The sequence below is a fragment of the Rhipicephalus sanguineus genome, chromosome 6, assembly GCF_013339695.2.
Source record: "Rhipicephalus sanguineus isolate Rsan-2018 chromosome 6, BIME_Rsan_1.4, whole genome shotgun sequence".
NCBI lineage: Eukaryota > Metazoa > Arthropoda > Arachnida > Ixodida > Ixodidae > Rhipicephalus > Rhipicephalus sanguineus.
Genome location: NC_051181.1, coordinates 78,057,149 through 78,071,667, shown reverse-complemented (window position 1 = coordinate 78,071,667; position 14,519 = coordinate 78,057,149). Strand labels below are relative to the sequence as shown.

The following is a 14,519-nucleotide window of genomic DNA, read 5'->3' as shown; positions in this document are numbered from 1 at the left end:
AATTAAGTTTTTGCTGTGTTTAGGCTTGGCCATCCTTCTCGGGTTTCAGTCGGTTCCCCACGCTACGCGCGTGTCACGTGGTTTTGGCGGGAACATGTCACGTGACTAGCGGTTAAGTGGTTTCTGGCGGGAGCACATCACGTGACCAGTTGTTAAGTCATTATGTTCGTTTATCTACGTTTGTGTTTGTGTTTGTATGTGCGTGCCCATATATACACGTACAAAATATAAAAATTTGGGGCAGGGGAGCCCTGTACCCTCTAAGCACCACCCCGGTTACGCGATTGATCCACTGACCTCTTGGCCAATCCCAGTAGTGGGTATGATCCGCGTGAACCATGGACAACGGCAGCAGCAACAAATTTCACACTCCTCCGTGGCGAATGTCCAGCTGTGTACTTCAAGAAGAAGAAGATAAATTCCTGACGGGCCACCGAAGACCGAGTCCCACGTGTATCACAGGGAGTGACTTACGCCGGTAGAGAAGTGCATCCCCGACAAGGTGAGCATGAGACGGTCACGTTGGGCAGGCCTAAGGCCGAGATAAACAAGTCAGACACGATGAAACCGAGCTGGTGTAGGTCTATGTACGAACGTGTAGGTCTGTATGTCAGCATATATTCCTAACCGGCCGCCTCTGGCGATTCCTGCCTCCAAGTTTCGTATTGAGAATGTGCTAGAAAGAAAACTTTGGCGGTGAAGTTCTCCTCGGGAAACCGCAGTATGTTAGAAGCACTTTACTGAGCCTTGAAGCAGGAGCAATAGCAGTGCACATCTATTATTTTATTACAATTTTGTTATAAGGATGGACAGGCAGCGTGTTCCAAAAGATAAACAACACTTGTTTACGTTAACCAGTATTTAGTAAACAGTCTACAACATTAGGTGGCGCTGCGAACAAATACGGTAGGCTTCGAAATTGTTGTACACAAATCCGAAACAATGAATGACCCAGGGAAATGTTTCGTTTTGACTACGCTTTCACGCGACGGTTACTATGTTCGATTTTACGCCGCAGTCTTTTTTTTTTTTTTTTTCTCTAGTTTTGCTCCCCCTTCCCGAACCTGTCTACGCCAATGGTAAATCTAACGGGAAAGATAGAGATCATAGAAATCAACGCCTTTGGTCATCGAAGTTCGTCTCAATTACGACACGGAATGTTAGGTGCTCACCAACTTATACAAACAATTCATCCCAAAGCGCTAACTAGTACAAACATGGGACCGTAACTAACTGGCCGCTGTCTCTTCCGCAGCGACAACCCCCCAAAAAAATGAAGCGATGACGCGCTTCCCATAAAAGCCTGCCATAGGTCCCCGCGCGGCCGGCTTGCCGGGGATAAAAATAGAAAGCAAACAGCTCTTGGAATGCTACAATTGGGGATGTGGAAGACTTGGCGCCCCTTTTACATGATTAGGGGAGGGGGGGGGGGGGGGCTGCCTTCTTCGTGCGCACGCCTATGGTTCAGTCACGGTGTTCACGTCGCCTTTAGTCATGGATTTCGCAATGAGCAAAAACAGCGCGGCTTATGCTGCTAATCGAGTTACGAGGTGTAAAACAGAAGCACAGCGCCATAGCCAAGTAAAAAAGTAAAAAAAAAACTGACAAAAAAAAAACTGCGTCGGCCGGGAATCGAACCCGGGTCAACTGCTTGGAAGGCAGCTATGCTAACCACTATACCACCGACGCCCGCCGGCGGGACGCTTTCCTGACTGTAGCGGACGGCTCGTTCGAAATACAAGCAGTCGTATTTGTGTCGTCCTTTATTACTCGTGTTGTTCTGGTATAACAAAGTGCATGCAAAACGCCGTTTTGATGGAGGTTCTTTAGCCTAACGTACGCCGCGTGAATGGCGTGCAACACACACTGAGCGTATTCGTAACAGGAAAAACTTGATGAGGGCTGGTTGGTTCATAACGAGAAAAAAGAAAGTATAACAGCGCGAATGGAACAAGGACGACAAAGGAACGAAGACCACGGGGCAAGCGCTGACTGCCAACTGAATGTTTATGTCACTGTACTGTGCCTGCCTACGCCATAGGTATTCAGCGCAAAAAAAAAAAAACAGAAAAAAAAGGAAATTCTTGCTACGTGGCAATGGATATGTGCGACGTGCCACGTGGGGTGGTGTAAAATGTTCGGCAAGGGCCTAGCTACCAGATGAATGACATAATGTATGTCAGCCAGAAATCGCTTACAAAAAACAATTCAGAAAACACAAGTTTAAAAAAATGCAGACAAAAAAAAAAGTAACTGCGTCGGCCGGGAATCGAACCCGGGTCAACTGCTCGGAAGGCAGCTATGCTAACCACTATACCACCGACGCCCGCCGAAGGGGCGCTTTCCTGACTGTAGCGGACGGGCAACTATAACCACATTCTTTACTTTCTTTTGTCAGATAACCCTTATCTGCTCGTGGTACAAAGGCACTGTACACACGGTGAACGGTTTGGTACAAATGCATGCAAAACGATTTCACACAGCCGCGTTTAGCCCGGCATTTTAATGTAGGAAAAAGAAAAGTACCTAAGAAAAAATCTAATCCCACCGTCCAACGGATTATATTGGCGCAGGAGGCCAAGCACAGATACATACAATAGGCTTCCTCTGTGACGAATATGTATTGCTGCCAAGCTTAGAGTATGCCGTACGTGGTGGATTGCCGAAGTGGCTGCTATCACAGTAAGATCCCAGTTATCGGTTGAATGGTGAAAGAAGCTACCGCTGAAAATCGCCTAAAAATTAAAAAAAAAGAAAAAGAAAGAGTCCTGAAAAAAAAAAAAACTCTGCGTCGGCCGGGAATCGAACCCGGGTCAACTGCTTGGAAGGCAGCTATGCTAACCACTATACCACCGACGCCGACGAACGGGGCGCTTTCCTGACTGTAGCGGACGGTCAACTCTAATCACATTCTTTACTTTCTTTTGTCAGATAACTTTTATCTACTCGTGGTACAAAAGCACTGTACGCATGGTGTACGGTATAGTATAAATGCATGCAAAACGCTCCGTGACAAGTATGTATTGTAGCCAAGCATAGTGTGGACATAAGTCGTGGATTGTCGGCGTAGCTGCAATCACTAAGAGACCAGTCATTAATTGTGTGGCGAAACAGCATGACGCGACAAATTGCTTCAAAAAACAAAAAAGTCACGGTAAAAAAAAAAAAAATGCGTCGGCCGGGAATCGAACCCGGGTCAACTGCTTGGAAGGCAGCTATGCTAACCACTATACCACCGACGCAGATGGACAGCTGCGACTTATCGGCCAAGGTCATTTCAGTCACATCGGCTTTCATTGTGAAAGCGATTGTGTGTAAAGACAAGTTTATGAACAGCAGTCGTTCATCAAACCGGTTTGCCTACTTATGCCACTAATTACGGCGGACGACCATGCATGGCATCCGTGCAAGCGAAGTTTCACTCATACATTCGGACGAGAGAGACAAGGGAGGGAAGAGACAAAACATGTTGAAAGGAATGATTGGGAGAGATCGTTGCTAGCGCATAGGGAGCCGTTCATGTAGGCGTATGCTCCCTACCAGCGCAGGCTGCACACGCCAACAAATGGTATTGGGACCGTAGTATTGGCGCCTACACTCGATCGCCACGTCAGAGTGCGCACAGGTCTGCTGTTTGTTGCGCCATCCGTAGGCGAGAAAACGAGCTAAGAAATGGCAATTATTGTGCGTTCCGGTGCAATGGATGCCGCATTGTTGGAGTGAAGTAAGCGGTGTATTTACGCTTGCAGCTTACATTTTGCATACCATACTACCTCTACAGAATTCATCAACATTTCTTGAATGCCCTTCTCCTTATTCTGACGGCGGCAAATCGCGCAGTAACAGCGAACACTGCGACGATCGTGGCGATGCGGTGTGTTTTTTGTCACAGTCCCCAGATGGCGCGTCGGTTTGCAGTCCTCCGCAATTTCATTCATGGGCATCTGGTTTCGGAACGGAGTCATTGTGACGCGATGTTACCACGTGTGAACGAAAGAAGGGGAACTTAATTCGTTAAACACAACATTAATGTAAACCAACACACAATCAAGCCAAGGAAAGTATAGAGCGTAGGGGATGTTATTTGTAGTAATTATTATATAAATCTGAATAATGTGGACGAAAGACAATTAGCCGCCGGCAGGGACCGAACCTGCAACCTTCGAACGCATATTGAGCTACGGCGGCGGTCGCCCTCCCGTGCACTTTATTGGGTATATCTGTGCATTTGGTATATTTGTACATATCTGTAAATTTGGTGTATCTGTGCACGTGACACATCGGCGCTGAGGATCTGGCGCGAAATTCAAAATGAGATAAAGACACGATTTCGGAAAGAATACATCGCAACTCCAAACTAACTAACAAGCAACGTGCGACTACGTGTTTGTAGGACCTTGTGGGGCTCCCATGCCTACGGACTGCGGCGACCAGAGCAGCGGCCAGTCGGTACGGCGGCCGAGGCTGCGGGCGCTGCGCGATCGGCTGCTCTCGTGCAAGCCCGTGCAGCGGTTTCTCGACTGGTACGGACAGTTTTGGGGCGACGAGGACGAAGAGGAGCGGCGGCTGCACGAGGCGGACGCCGACGACGGATTCGTCAACTGGTTCTGCCTGCCTTTCTTCGTGACGCGCAGGCCGCGTTGCGCCGTCGCCAAGAACGTGGAGGCCGCCTTGGGCGGAGCCGACGCCGCGCAGCGCTCCTTCGACGTCGACAAATAAAACGCGTCGCTGCTGGCTGCTTCTGCGTGCGCGTCCTGGTCTAGCTGCAGGGGGAGGGGGGAGTGGGGAGAGGAGGGATACATATTGCAGTGAACAACATGTTGTTCACTGCAATATGTATCCCTCCTCTCCCCCCCCTCCCCCCTTCGCCTATACTGAGGATGCCACCTGCATAATTGTGGCGAACCGTCTATGGTAGTTATTAATATTTGTTGTGTTAAGTCGGAGTAAACATTTTACAATCGCACACTCCCATCCCCTGGCCACGTGCATATAATGAAACTTGCACAAACTTCCAAATTTTGATTACAATGTGATTTCCTTCGACTCTACAGAAACTTATTTATTTATTCTTTCTTTTTTCACCGGCCGGGCGGGGGGGGGGGGGGTCCGATCCGTCAATATTTCGTGCATGTGCATCTATCTATCTATCTATCTATCTATCTATCTATCTATCTATCTATCTATCTATCTATCTATCTATCTATGTCTCTGTCTGTCTGTCTGTCTGTCTGTCTGTCTGTCGGTCTGTCTGTCTGTCTGTCTGTCTGTCTGTCTGTCTGTCTGTCTGTCTGTCTGTCTGTGAGATGGAAAACTTGTAACACAAGAGATACTGGAAATGAAGCTAGACTGTGGGATTTATTAGTTCTAGGGGTCGATAGCATCAAACAAGAGGACAGCGGAGCTGCGGAACTGTGTCAGATAAACGTGTTTCGAAGTGTGGAGTGCGCTACATGTGCATATGTGGGTATGTGGACGTGCATATGTGCATATGCGTATGAGTTGTACGCGTGCGCAATACACAATTAAAATTTGCCGGTTGCTAAGCTACAGTTGCAGCGCCTGTCGTCACCCTAGCAAAAATTCTGATAGAAAAACTGATAGGCTATCAGTTTATTGACAGGTGTATCAGTCTATAGTTGTATCAGTCTATAAGTGTATCAGTCTATAGGTGGATCAGTCTATAGGTGTACCAGTGTGTAGGTGTATCAGTCTATGGGTGCACCAGTCTATAGGTGTATCAGTCTATGGGTGCACCAGTCTATAGGTGTATCAGTCTATGGGTGTACCAGTCTAGTACCATTCTACTGCATATAAGCCCACAAGTGAATCGGTGCTTAGCCGACTGGCAGGTGGGCCACTGCATTAGAGCAAGCAGGACACAGATGAACACAGAAATCAAACAAAATCTTTTATTTGATGTTCCATTGACTTCTTAATCTTTTGATTTCATCAAATCGTTAATTTTGTTTGCGAGCGCCTTATTTAGTATCTTCTTCTTTTGCTCGACCTCTCCAATTGGAAAATTGCTTTTCAAAAAATGGTTGAAGAAATCTGCATGATCAAAAACAAAGCAAATTATGGGCACTTGTTAGGTGACAATTATATGCACTCGAAACAGAGGAGTTAATATGACAAGGAAATAAATACGAGTGCTATCAGTCTTTTTTTTTTAATTAGTTTGTTGATACTTGCATAAGTGTCCAGCTCCAGTAGACAAAAATACGAGGCTTGAAGCCTTAGTAAGTAGTTATATACAAGTTGGCAGTGGAATCTCGGCTGATCTTACTATTATGCTCAAAAATGCAGGCAACTACTTTCATAAACTCCAGTCAGACTGGGAAATTTTACCTACCAGAAAGCACAGCGTATTTTTCTTTATCCAAGGGAGGTTTTGCCTCTCCCTTTGTCCGGTTAGAGGCTGTTCCAATTACACTCCGCCCAACCAAGCCTGCCGTTGAATAAATGGCAACGGCCGCCTCACGAACAAAGCGGGTTTCGCTTTTTGTGCTCATGAGGCGGCTGTACAGGCCCTCAGGAATGGTGATCCCTTTGCCCAGATGCACCTATAAAACAAGTTAAAGATGATGTGCACACAACAATATGTCAATGCACATTTTCTCATTACAGCAAAGCATTATACCTTTAAGACAAAGCACACTAGAGTTTTACAATACCTCTCCGTCAGTGGTCACGTAATCGGCCTCCCTCGCACTTGTGTGGGCCACTTCAGGGCTGCCCGGGGTCGCTGTGGTGGTGCGCAGTGGCTGCACGGTAGCGGTGCGCGGCGGCTGCATGGTGGTGGTGCGTGGCAGCACATGGCGATGGCAAAGGCGCAACTTGTTGTTCTGGCTTGCGGCTGCAGCCCTCGCACAGAACGAGGTTTTTTTCTGCAATAAAAAAGTGTATGCAGAAACGTATGCAGCAAAAGAAAGTTAATCGCACCCTTAATTGTCACAGTAGCTTCTTAGGTCTCAGACTGAAGAGAGACCAGGGTGTGCAAGGCCAAATAACATAAAATAGAGCATGCAGTTGAGATATATGCCATGAAAGTACAATAATAGGTTGGGTGTCACATTTCAAAACCATGATGTGACACGGGGGACGCCGCAGTGGAGGGCTCAAGAAATTTTGACCATCTGGTGTTCTTTAATATGAGCACCATACTGTGACAGCATGGAGAAGCATACTTACAAGTGATTAGAAAAACATGCCCGCATCACTTCTACGTATGATATATGAGCTTGCATTGCATTCTGCTTTCAGCAAAATTGTACGTTATAAGAAAAGTGCAACTTACTGATGTATACAACACTAGCAGCAGTGCATGACAATAGTTTATAAGGAAATAATAATCAAACCTGTTTTGAAAATTTTGCTGCATAGGGCCTTTTCGAGCATTCTTATTCAGTCCAAGAGTTTTGAATTTTCGGCCTTCAGCATATTCACTTCTTCTTTGAGAAGTTCTTTCTCGGTCTTTTTTCCTCCCTCAGCATCACCAAACAGGGTCTCGCTGCTTCTTCTTAAAATGGCTGCTCACATCCTTCATTTTCTGTTTAACAGCAGCTTGACGCTGCGTTTCCAGCAAGTGCATAGACAATTAACCCAACATTATAATTTTTACAGCTTATAGCTTGTTCGCCTAAAAACAGGGCGTATTTGCGTCTTGAAGGAAATTTCAACAGCGCGGGAATAAACACGAATGCACGAAGAGAGAGAGCTGACGATGACTCGGACAAGCGCTTGTCTGTGTCAGCTCTCCCATCCGCGCTAGCAAAAATAATTCTGAACCAGTGACTTGTACAGAAAAAATGACTATAGGCTGCGCTCATACAAAGATATAAGGATAAAATAAATTGCTATTCGGCATATTGCAACTTTACCCCCACCTGCAATAGCAAATACGACCGCACCGACGTCCGTGCGGTAGTGGAGCAGCGATGTTCTGATATATCTCCAATGGGGGGTATATCAGAGCAATGCCTCGTAGGAGGCATTGATCAAAGCATCGCTGCACCATGTGTGATACGGCACCACGTGCAGATCAAAATTGGCTGTCGGTAATAATTAGGCCGAAAAGTAGCACATCAGCTGCAATGTGAGCGATTGCAACTGGACTGCACTTACTTCTTCAAACGATCCATCCACTTCATTTGAACTGCAGCTATAGGAGGAGTCGCTGCCAGGTCTTTGCGGAATGGAAGTTCGTTTTTCGGTAGCCTTCCCTGCATCGTCCTCGGTAGCTAAAAAACATGACGAGTGGATAATTTCAGAATGACTGCTTCCTCATCTTTGTTTTTGTATTTGGAAAACAAAGAGGCGGTCATGCACTTACCGTAAGGCCTAATCACTTGAGCGTGGTAGTGGTCGCAGTGTGTTTCATCTTTCCAGAAGACTTTGTACCATTTGCGAGGATTAAAATCGCTCGTATCGTTCGGCTTGAGGTGTTTACATGCAGCCACTGGGACGATTCGCTTTTCGTTGTCGTCGCGGAAACGAACGTACGCGAACATGCCGCCGAAGAAATGCACATGGACGCGCGCTACCACTCAGCAACACACACAACAAAAACGTACGTACCAACGCGCTGTTCATGACGATGGCGGTACCATTTGTGGGTCTCAACAAAATGCAATTTCGTTTTTAAAAAACTAAGAAAATTTGCTTCATGTTTTTACAAGTTTACACGGTAATTTTTCTTAACTCACCGTAAATAAAAAATAAACAATGAACATAGTGTCGCCTGGTTTGGGTGGCTAGCCTGGTGTCGCTCGCGTTGGTCCGTTGGTCGCATCATCATCATCATCATGGCCATCGTGATGGCCATAATGGCAATCGAGTGTGACCTGAGGAACCCTACCTCGTTGCAGGTTATCTCCTATGTTACATCATAGTTTATCATCGTTTCCGCGCCGCGCACCATCTTCAAGGCACGGCAAGCAGGGCGTGAATGTGAAGCCTCGGTCTATGCATCTTGGACCCGCTTAGATTGTTCATCGCGGCCTCACTTTGCGTGGGCTCCATGAAGCGCGCTATTTGAAGTTCGCGTTCAGTTCGACGAAAGATGGATTCAGCTCAACCACAGCCTCGGTCAAAAAGAAGGAAGCGCTATTTGGAGCCTGGATCGCATTATGTAGTACCTCGGTCAACGAGCCTATATCAAAAAGCGGCGGAGGCGCAATCTGCCAGCCAGCCACGCTCTAGCAAGAACATTCCTCAGTCTTTAGCTGGTAACGGTGGTTCTGGAGTAGCGGCGTTCGACACTCGAAGTCTCAGTGATGCACACGGTGACAGCGATGGAAATCCTGATCCCGACGACACGTACGACTTCGAGGAGAGTTCGCTCTCAAGCGATTCCGACCAAACTGCAGATTCGGCTCGCGACGATGCAAGTATGAGCGACCCACGAAGTCTCAGTTATGCACATGGTGATAGCGAAAAAAAGTTGTTCTTCTACCGGAGGATGTGGACAGAGTGTGCGTGCACATGAAAGTTGGACGAGTTTGCTATGTTGCTGATGTACCAAACTTGTTTGAAAGAGACTGATTACTGGGTGTCAGTGACAAATGTACTCAGTCTAATTTGAGTTTAACGTGGTAGGGCAATCAAAAGTTGACTTTTCTTGACCATTTCTATCGCTGTTCTCTTCACAATTGAACTTTTACTATGGTAGGCAGTTTCTTGTGTTTTTTGCGGTCAAATGCTTTGGCCTTTATTAGTACATGCTTTTTGATGTTCATAAATCTTGGCAAGATTACATGCAAGTATTAAACAGGTCTGTACCAGCCCTTGGTGGAAAGACATCCTGTGGATATCAGACGCTGCTATAAACATCTCACCCAAATCTTGCAGCTGTGCACGGCAAGGAGAGTTTGAAAAGCGGAATGCGATGTTGCGAATTTCTCAGGTGCCCTCTTTTCATATATATAGATGCCTGTGCTCACTTTCTTCGGACTTTCGGATGCCTGCTGTATGGTGTAAAACAACAGATAGCAACAGATAGATATTGGCCTATAGCCAACATAAAACAAGAGCGGCGTTTCGATCAGATGTGCTGCTTGCCACAGGGTGCTGCCACATGCTGGCACTGCTGTCCATAATCTGCTAACATTACATAGTCACACTCGTGCATGGCAACTGCAACAGGAAAAAGCAGTCGTGCTTCATCAAACATGCTCTAGGTCACGATGTGTGCTGACATAACGTATTTCCTCAGTGCCATTCCTCCCTATAGCTTCCAACACACCTTGTCGGGATAGCCGAGAGAAAAGAGAAAGCGCTTAAAGTGCACAACAAACCCTTGTAATTCCGCTCGCTTTGAAATTTTTGTGGCAGTGGACTTGCGAGGCAATAAACTTCGACCCTGAGGTCATTCAATTATTACTTGGAAAAGCGGTTCATCCCCCCTTTAAAGGATTTCATCCAGTATGGATTATGGCACAGATGTAGTGCATCATTAAAGGCAAAGCACTATGTGGGGGAGGCAGCTAGGGCTAGCTTGGGTCGTGAAAGCAAGAAACCGCAGCACCCAGAGGCCGAGGCTTTCAACTCCGCACTGTTTCAAAAAATTATTGCATTAGCATGCTCATTTCACACTAGGACACAATTGTACTCTAAATATGAAGTTTAGTGTCCTGGGATGTTTACTGGCCCTATAAGCTAAAAATTTAAAAGTTATGTTGGTATTGCTGTGTGATGAGAAGTTTTGTTTGTATTGTTGTTTTAAGTTGTGTTTGTACTGCTCTGTGATAAGTTTTGTATACCTAGTGTCTTAAAATTCCTAAGATACCTGAATGTCAGAATAAACTGTGTTTCTATCTGGCACCTGCAACCCCATTTGTACATAGAATAAGAGATGTTCATCTAGCCTGAAACCTGCTTTGCAAAGCTCAGTGTGTTCATTATGCTTAACACCACCATGAAGCATTATATATCATTATTCTACGCATTCAAAAGCTACCAGTGGCACTCATTGAATGATGGTAATATGTCATACGATGGTCGCCAAGTGTTCAATAGAAAACACTTATACACCAATGTGCATGCAGAAATGACCAATCATATATATGTGACCAGTGTGTTAAAAAAAAAAAGAGTAACTGTTAAAATGACACTACTGCATTTTATGAAGATCCCATAAACCAACAAAAGACTAAAAACCTATAGACTAATATACACCATAGAAATGGCCAATCAGACTGATTGAAAAACTGTTAGCACTGGTAAGACCCTGTATCAGTCTGATACAAGACTGGTAACACTGACAAGAAACTGTATCAGACTGATACGGATGTCTATCAGAACTGATAGGACTTTGTATCAGTCTTATACAAGACTGGTACAACTGATAGGAAACTGTATCAGACTGATACAGACCTCTATCAGAATTTTTGCTAGGGCAGTAACAACAACAACAAAAACAATGTCGCTGCAGTACGTGCTCTATACGTACATTTACTCTTGAAATAATAATAATAATAATAATAATAATAATAATAATAATAATAATAATAATAATAATAATAATAGTGCCCCGTGAGCTTTTCGCTGTGTAGCTGCTGGCATCAGATATATCTACACACGTAAACATCGAGCCCTTCGGTTCCTCTCAACAATACGTCGCCTTAAATTATGCTGAAACAAAAAGAGATCCAGGCAAATTATGATCACTATGAAGAAGTGACGTACGTCCATCGTTATGCACCTCGCATCATCTGCGGTAACTGAGCAGATCTAAATGGCGATCCGCTGCTGAGCTGGAGGTCGCGGGCTCTATTCCCGGCCTCGGCGGCCCCATTTCGGTGTAGGAACCTCTTACAGTAGACAGGTGATCAGGTGGTCACACTCACAAGGCGGCCGAAATTAATACCGGTACAGTTACTCGACAACGATTTTTCTCTTCCACATCTTGCGCTAATAGGCCAATCTCGATCGAAACTTCAACGTATGACACCCAGAGTCGAGAAGGTGCGAAAAAATCTACGACACAAACACAGCCGAATCAGGAATGGTATTTTGTTTCGGTTTCGCTTTGACGTTTCGGGCGACGCGCGTCGCTCGCGTCGCTCCAGGAAAACTCTCAAGATGGCCGACGTCAGGATGTTTCCGATGTTGTGAACGCGCGGCGCGACGCTTTCTTCCACAATGAGTGACCACAAGGACAAGCGAAGAAAAGACGACGCGAGACGCAGGAGAAACTCAAGGTCTCCCAGTCCGCCGCACAGGTCGAAACACCCCAAGGTAACCGCTCGCACGATCGTTGAAACCGAGACGCGCTCTCGGGAAACCATCGCGAGTGCACCCGTGCCTTTCGACTACGAAATCGGCGCTCCACGACGTCTTCAGTCGTTTTCCGTCGCGTACTCTAGTCACTTAGGAAGTATGGCTCTTGCTTGACGCTTGATGCACCGTACGTTGTTTCTTTTCGCTCCTTATGGCAAGCATTGCGCAGCTTAACAAGGTGGCGTACTCGTAACTGTGTCGCCGCTTTGAGAAACGCAGTTCTCATTGTTAAACAGTGTCAAGTGCGCATTGCTAGCCTGCTCGTGACACCGCTTCGAACTAAACTTTTGGCTCGCTCGGCTTAAAAGCTAAACGAAATTGCAAATCGCTGAACTCCACACTCTCGATCCAAGCAGAAAGTTCTGCAGTCAAGCAGGCGGATGCGCCTTTGTTTGACCCTGTAATTGACAGAACACATATTTCACTGCCCGTTGATGTCGGTGAAGGCGTTATATTCTAATTCGCGCCGCTTTGCAAGAGCAGGTATTGCAGTGAAGCGCGCCGGCCGTAGAAGTTCGTTTATTCGAACTCGGGACAAGCCGTTTGTTGTCGGCTCGTAAATTGATAAACGTTTAACGGCAGCATGCTGTTGAGCAGGGCTGGGCAAAGATACTTTGAAATTATATCGCGATACGATGCAAGATACTCAGGCAAGAAGTATTTGAGATACAGATACAAGATACCACAACGCCGATTGTATCCGATACGATACATTCCAATTGTATCTTAAGATACTTCGATACATTCGGAAATTTGTTATTGTATATCTGTTTATACGGTAATGTAGCACTAAACGCCGATGCACAAAAATGTTCGCTTGAAACTTTATTACCTGCGACCATTTTTGTTTCATTTGAATGAAATGTCTGTGAGTATCTCAAAAGTTTTGTATTTCTTGCTGAAGGTATCTTACCTTCGTTTTGAAACAAGTTATTGGGGTTGCTTTAGCTGCATATCATGACAGCTCTTTATGCGCTTCGCTGATAACGGTTGTTGCTTGTCGCTTTTGTGATTGGGTGGAGTCGATGCTCTGCTTCCCGACCAGCTAGCGGGATGCTGTCTAATCACAAGAACTTCAATAAGAAGCCTCCGCACAATGGTGCAAATACCGTTGGTAAATTCTACCTTGCCCGTACGTAGCACGGTTTTCGCGATACCCGATCACCGTACAGGTATACATCAGCGAGAAGCTGGTACCAACATTCTTTGCGACGCGTCGTGTTTACGTAGAGGACATAAAACTGCAATTACTTTTATGTTCTACATATCTGCTGGCATAAAGAGTTCGTTAGCGACGTGCTTAGTAATGCAGCCCAGGAAACGAGTCAGACGTTTCCTGGGCTGCGGCACGAAGTGCCGCAGGACACCACCGCTATTCACACGATACTGCCACTTAAGCTCGGATTACTTGCTTATTAGTAACAGTAAAAATATTTTGCGAAGATTAAAAAAGAAAAACAAATATACCTAGGTAAAATAGAAAAGTGGTTCTCCATCAAACACAGCGAATACTGAAAAACCAAAAAGACGCGTACCTTCAAGGAAAAAAGCCAACCAACTAACCCAACAAAAAGTTCTATTAAGATACAGCGAATAAGTATAGGAACACGATACAGGCGGCACCCCCAAGAGCTAATAATAATTGTTCCGTTGAACGTCCCACAGAACCACGATATGATAATGACAGATGCCGTATGGAGGGCTCCAGGAATTTAGACCACGTGGTGTTATAAAACAAATATAAGCACACAGGCATCGAACTGCGGCCGCCGCGACCTACGGGTTAGCAGTCCAGCACCGTATCCACTAGACTACCGCTGCGGGTAACTCCTAATAGCTATGAGAATTAGGCATTTAAGGTAAGACCACAGAAAATTCAGCGCCTATCTAAAATAGCGTAAACCGACTCGTTGAGACGCTCTTAGAAAAACGGAGCATTTTGTATAACAATGTTTCTCCAATTCCTTTGCTAACTTCTTTGAGATGGCTCCTAATAATTTACGTTATTATAATGAAACTCAATTTCTCTATTTTACTAAGCAGTAAACAGAATTTTAGTTACTGTATACTCCAAGCACGCGCAGATTATTATATATTTGTTCTCAGCGTCGCCTCGACATAACAGCAAACTTGAGCGGAATATAAGTCTGTAAACAGTAGCAGAAATGATGCAGACAGCTAAAAGTAAGAATAAAGTAGAGATCTCGAGCTTACCTTGCTAGCACGTTAAGGAAATA

General features: G+C 45.5%; 3 protein-coding genes and 4 non-coding genes across 8 annotated transcripts in view; 1 reads left to right on the top strand and 6 right to left on the bottom strand.

Annotated features, from left to right (window-relative positions):
• The window catches only part of LOC119395922 (uncharacterized), a 145,833-nt gene extending 141,101 nt beyond the window's left edge, over nucleotides 1–4,732 (top strand). Inside the window, exon 2 of the mRNA XM_037662946.2 lies at nucleotides 4,394–4,732. Coding sequence (XP_037518874.1) covers nucleotides 4,411–4,719 — 309 coding nt within the window. The 5' untranslated portion in view covers nucleotides 4,394–4,410 and the 3' untranslated portion in view covers nucleotides 4,720–4,732. The remainder of the gene's footprint in view (nucleotides 1–4,393) is intronic.
• The window catches only part of LOC119395919 (NADP-dependent malic enzyme), a 187,867-nt gene that overhangs the window by 147,377 nt on the left and 25,971 nt on the right, over nucleotides 1–14,519 (bottom strand). The gene's annotated exons all lie outside the window — the stretch shown is intronic.
• Nucleotides 1,618–1,689, bottom strand: Trnag-ucc (transfer RNA glycine (anticodon UCC)). The gene has a single exon. It is a non-coding gene; the product is annotated as a tRNA-Gly (tRNA).
• Trnag-ucc (transfer RNA glycine (anticodon UCC)) lies at nucleotides 2,255–2,326 on the bottom strand. The gene has a single exon. It is a non-coding gene; the product is annotated as a tRNA-Gly (tRNA).
• Trnag-ucc (transfer RNA glycine (anticodon UCC)) lies at nucleotides 2,788–2,859 on the bottom strand. Its single transcript has one exon. It is a non-coding gene; the product is annotated as a tRNA-Gly (tRNA).
• Nucleotides 3,171–3,242, bottom strand: Trnag-ucc (transfer RNA glycine (anticodon UCC)). Its single transcript has one exon. It is a non-coding gene; the product is annotated as a tRNA-Gly (tRNA).
• LOC119395921 (uncharacterized) lies at nucleotides 5,910–8,757 on the bottom strand. Its single transcript, XM_037662945.2, has 5 exons — nucleotides 8,336–8,757; nucleotides 8,128–8,243; nucleotides 6,678–6,890; nucleotides 6,356–6,566; nucleotides 5,910–6,054 (listed from the first exon to the last, which is right to left on the bottom strand). The coding sequence occupies exons 1-5, from the start codon at nucleotides 8,511–8,513 to the stop codon at nucleotides 5,936–5,938; spliced, it is 837 nt and encodes a 278-aa protein (XP_037518873.1). The 5' UTR covers nucleotides 8,514–8,757; the 3' UTR covers nucleotides 5,910–5,935.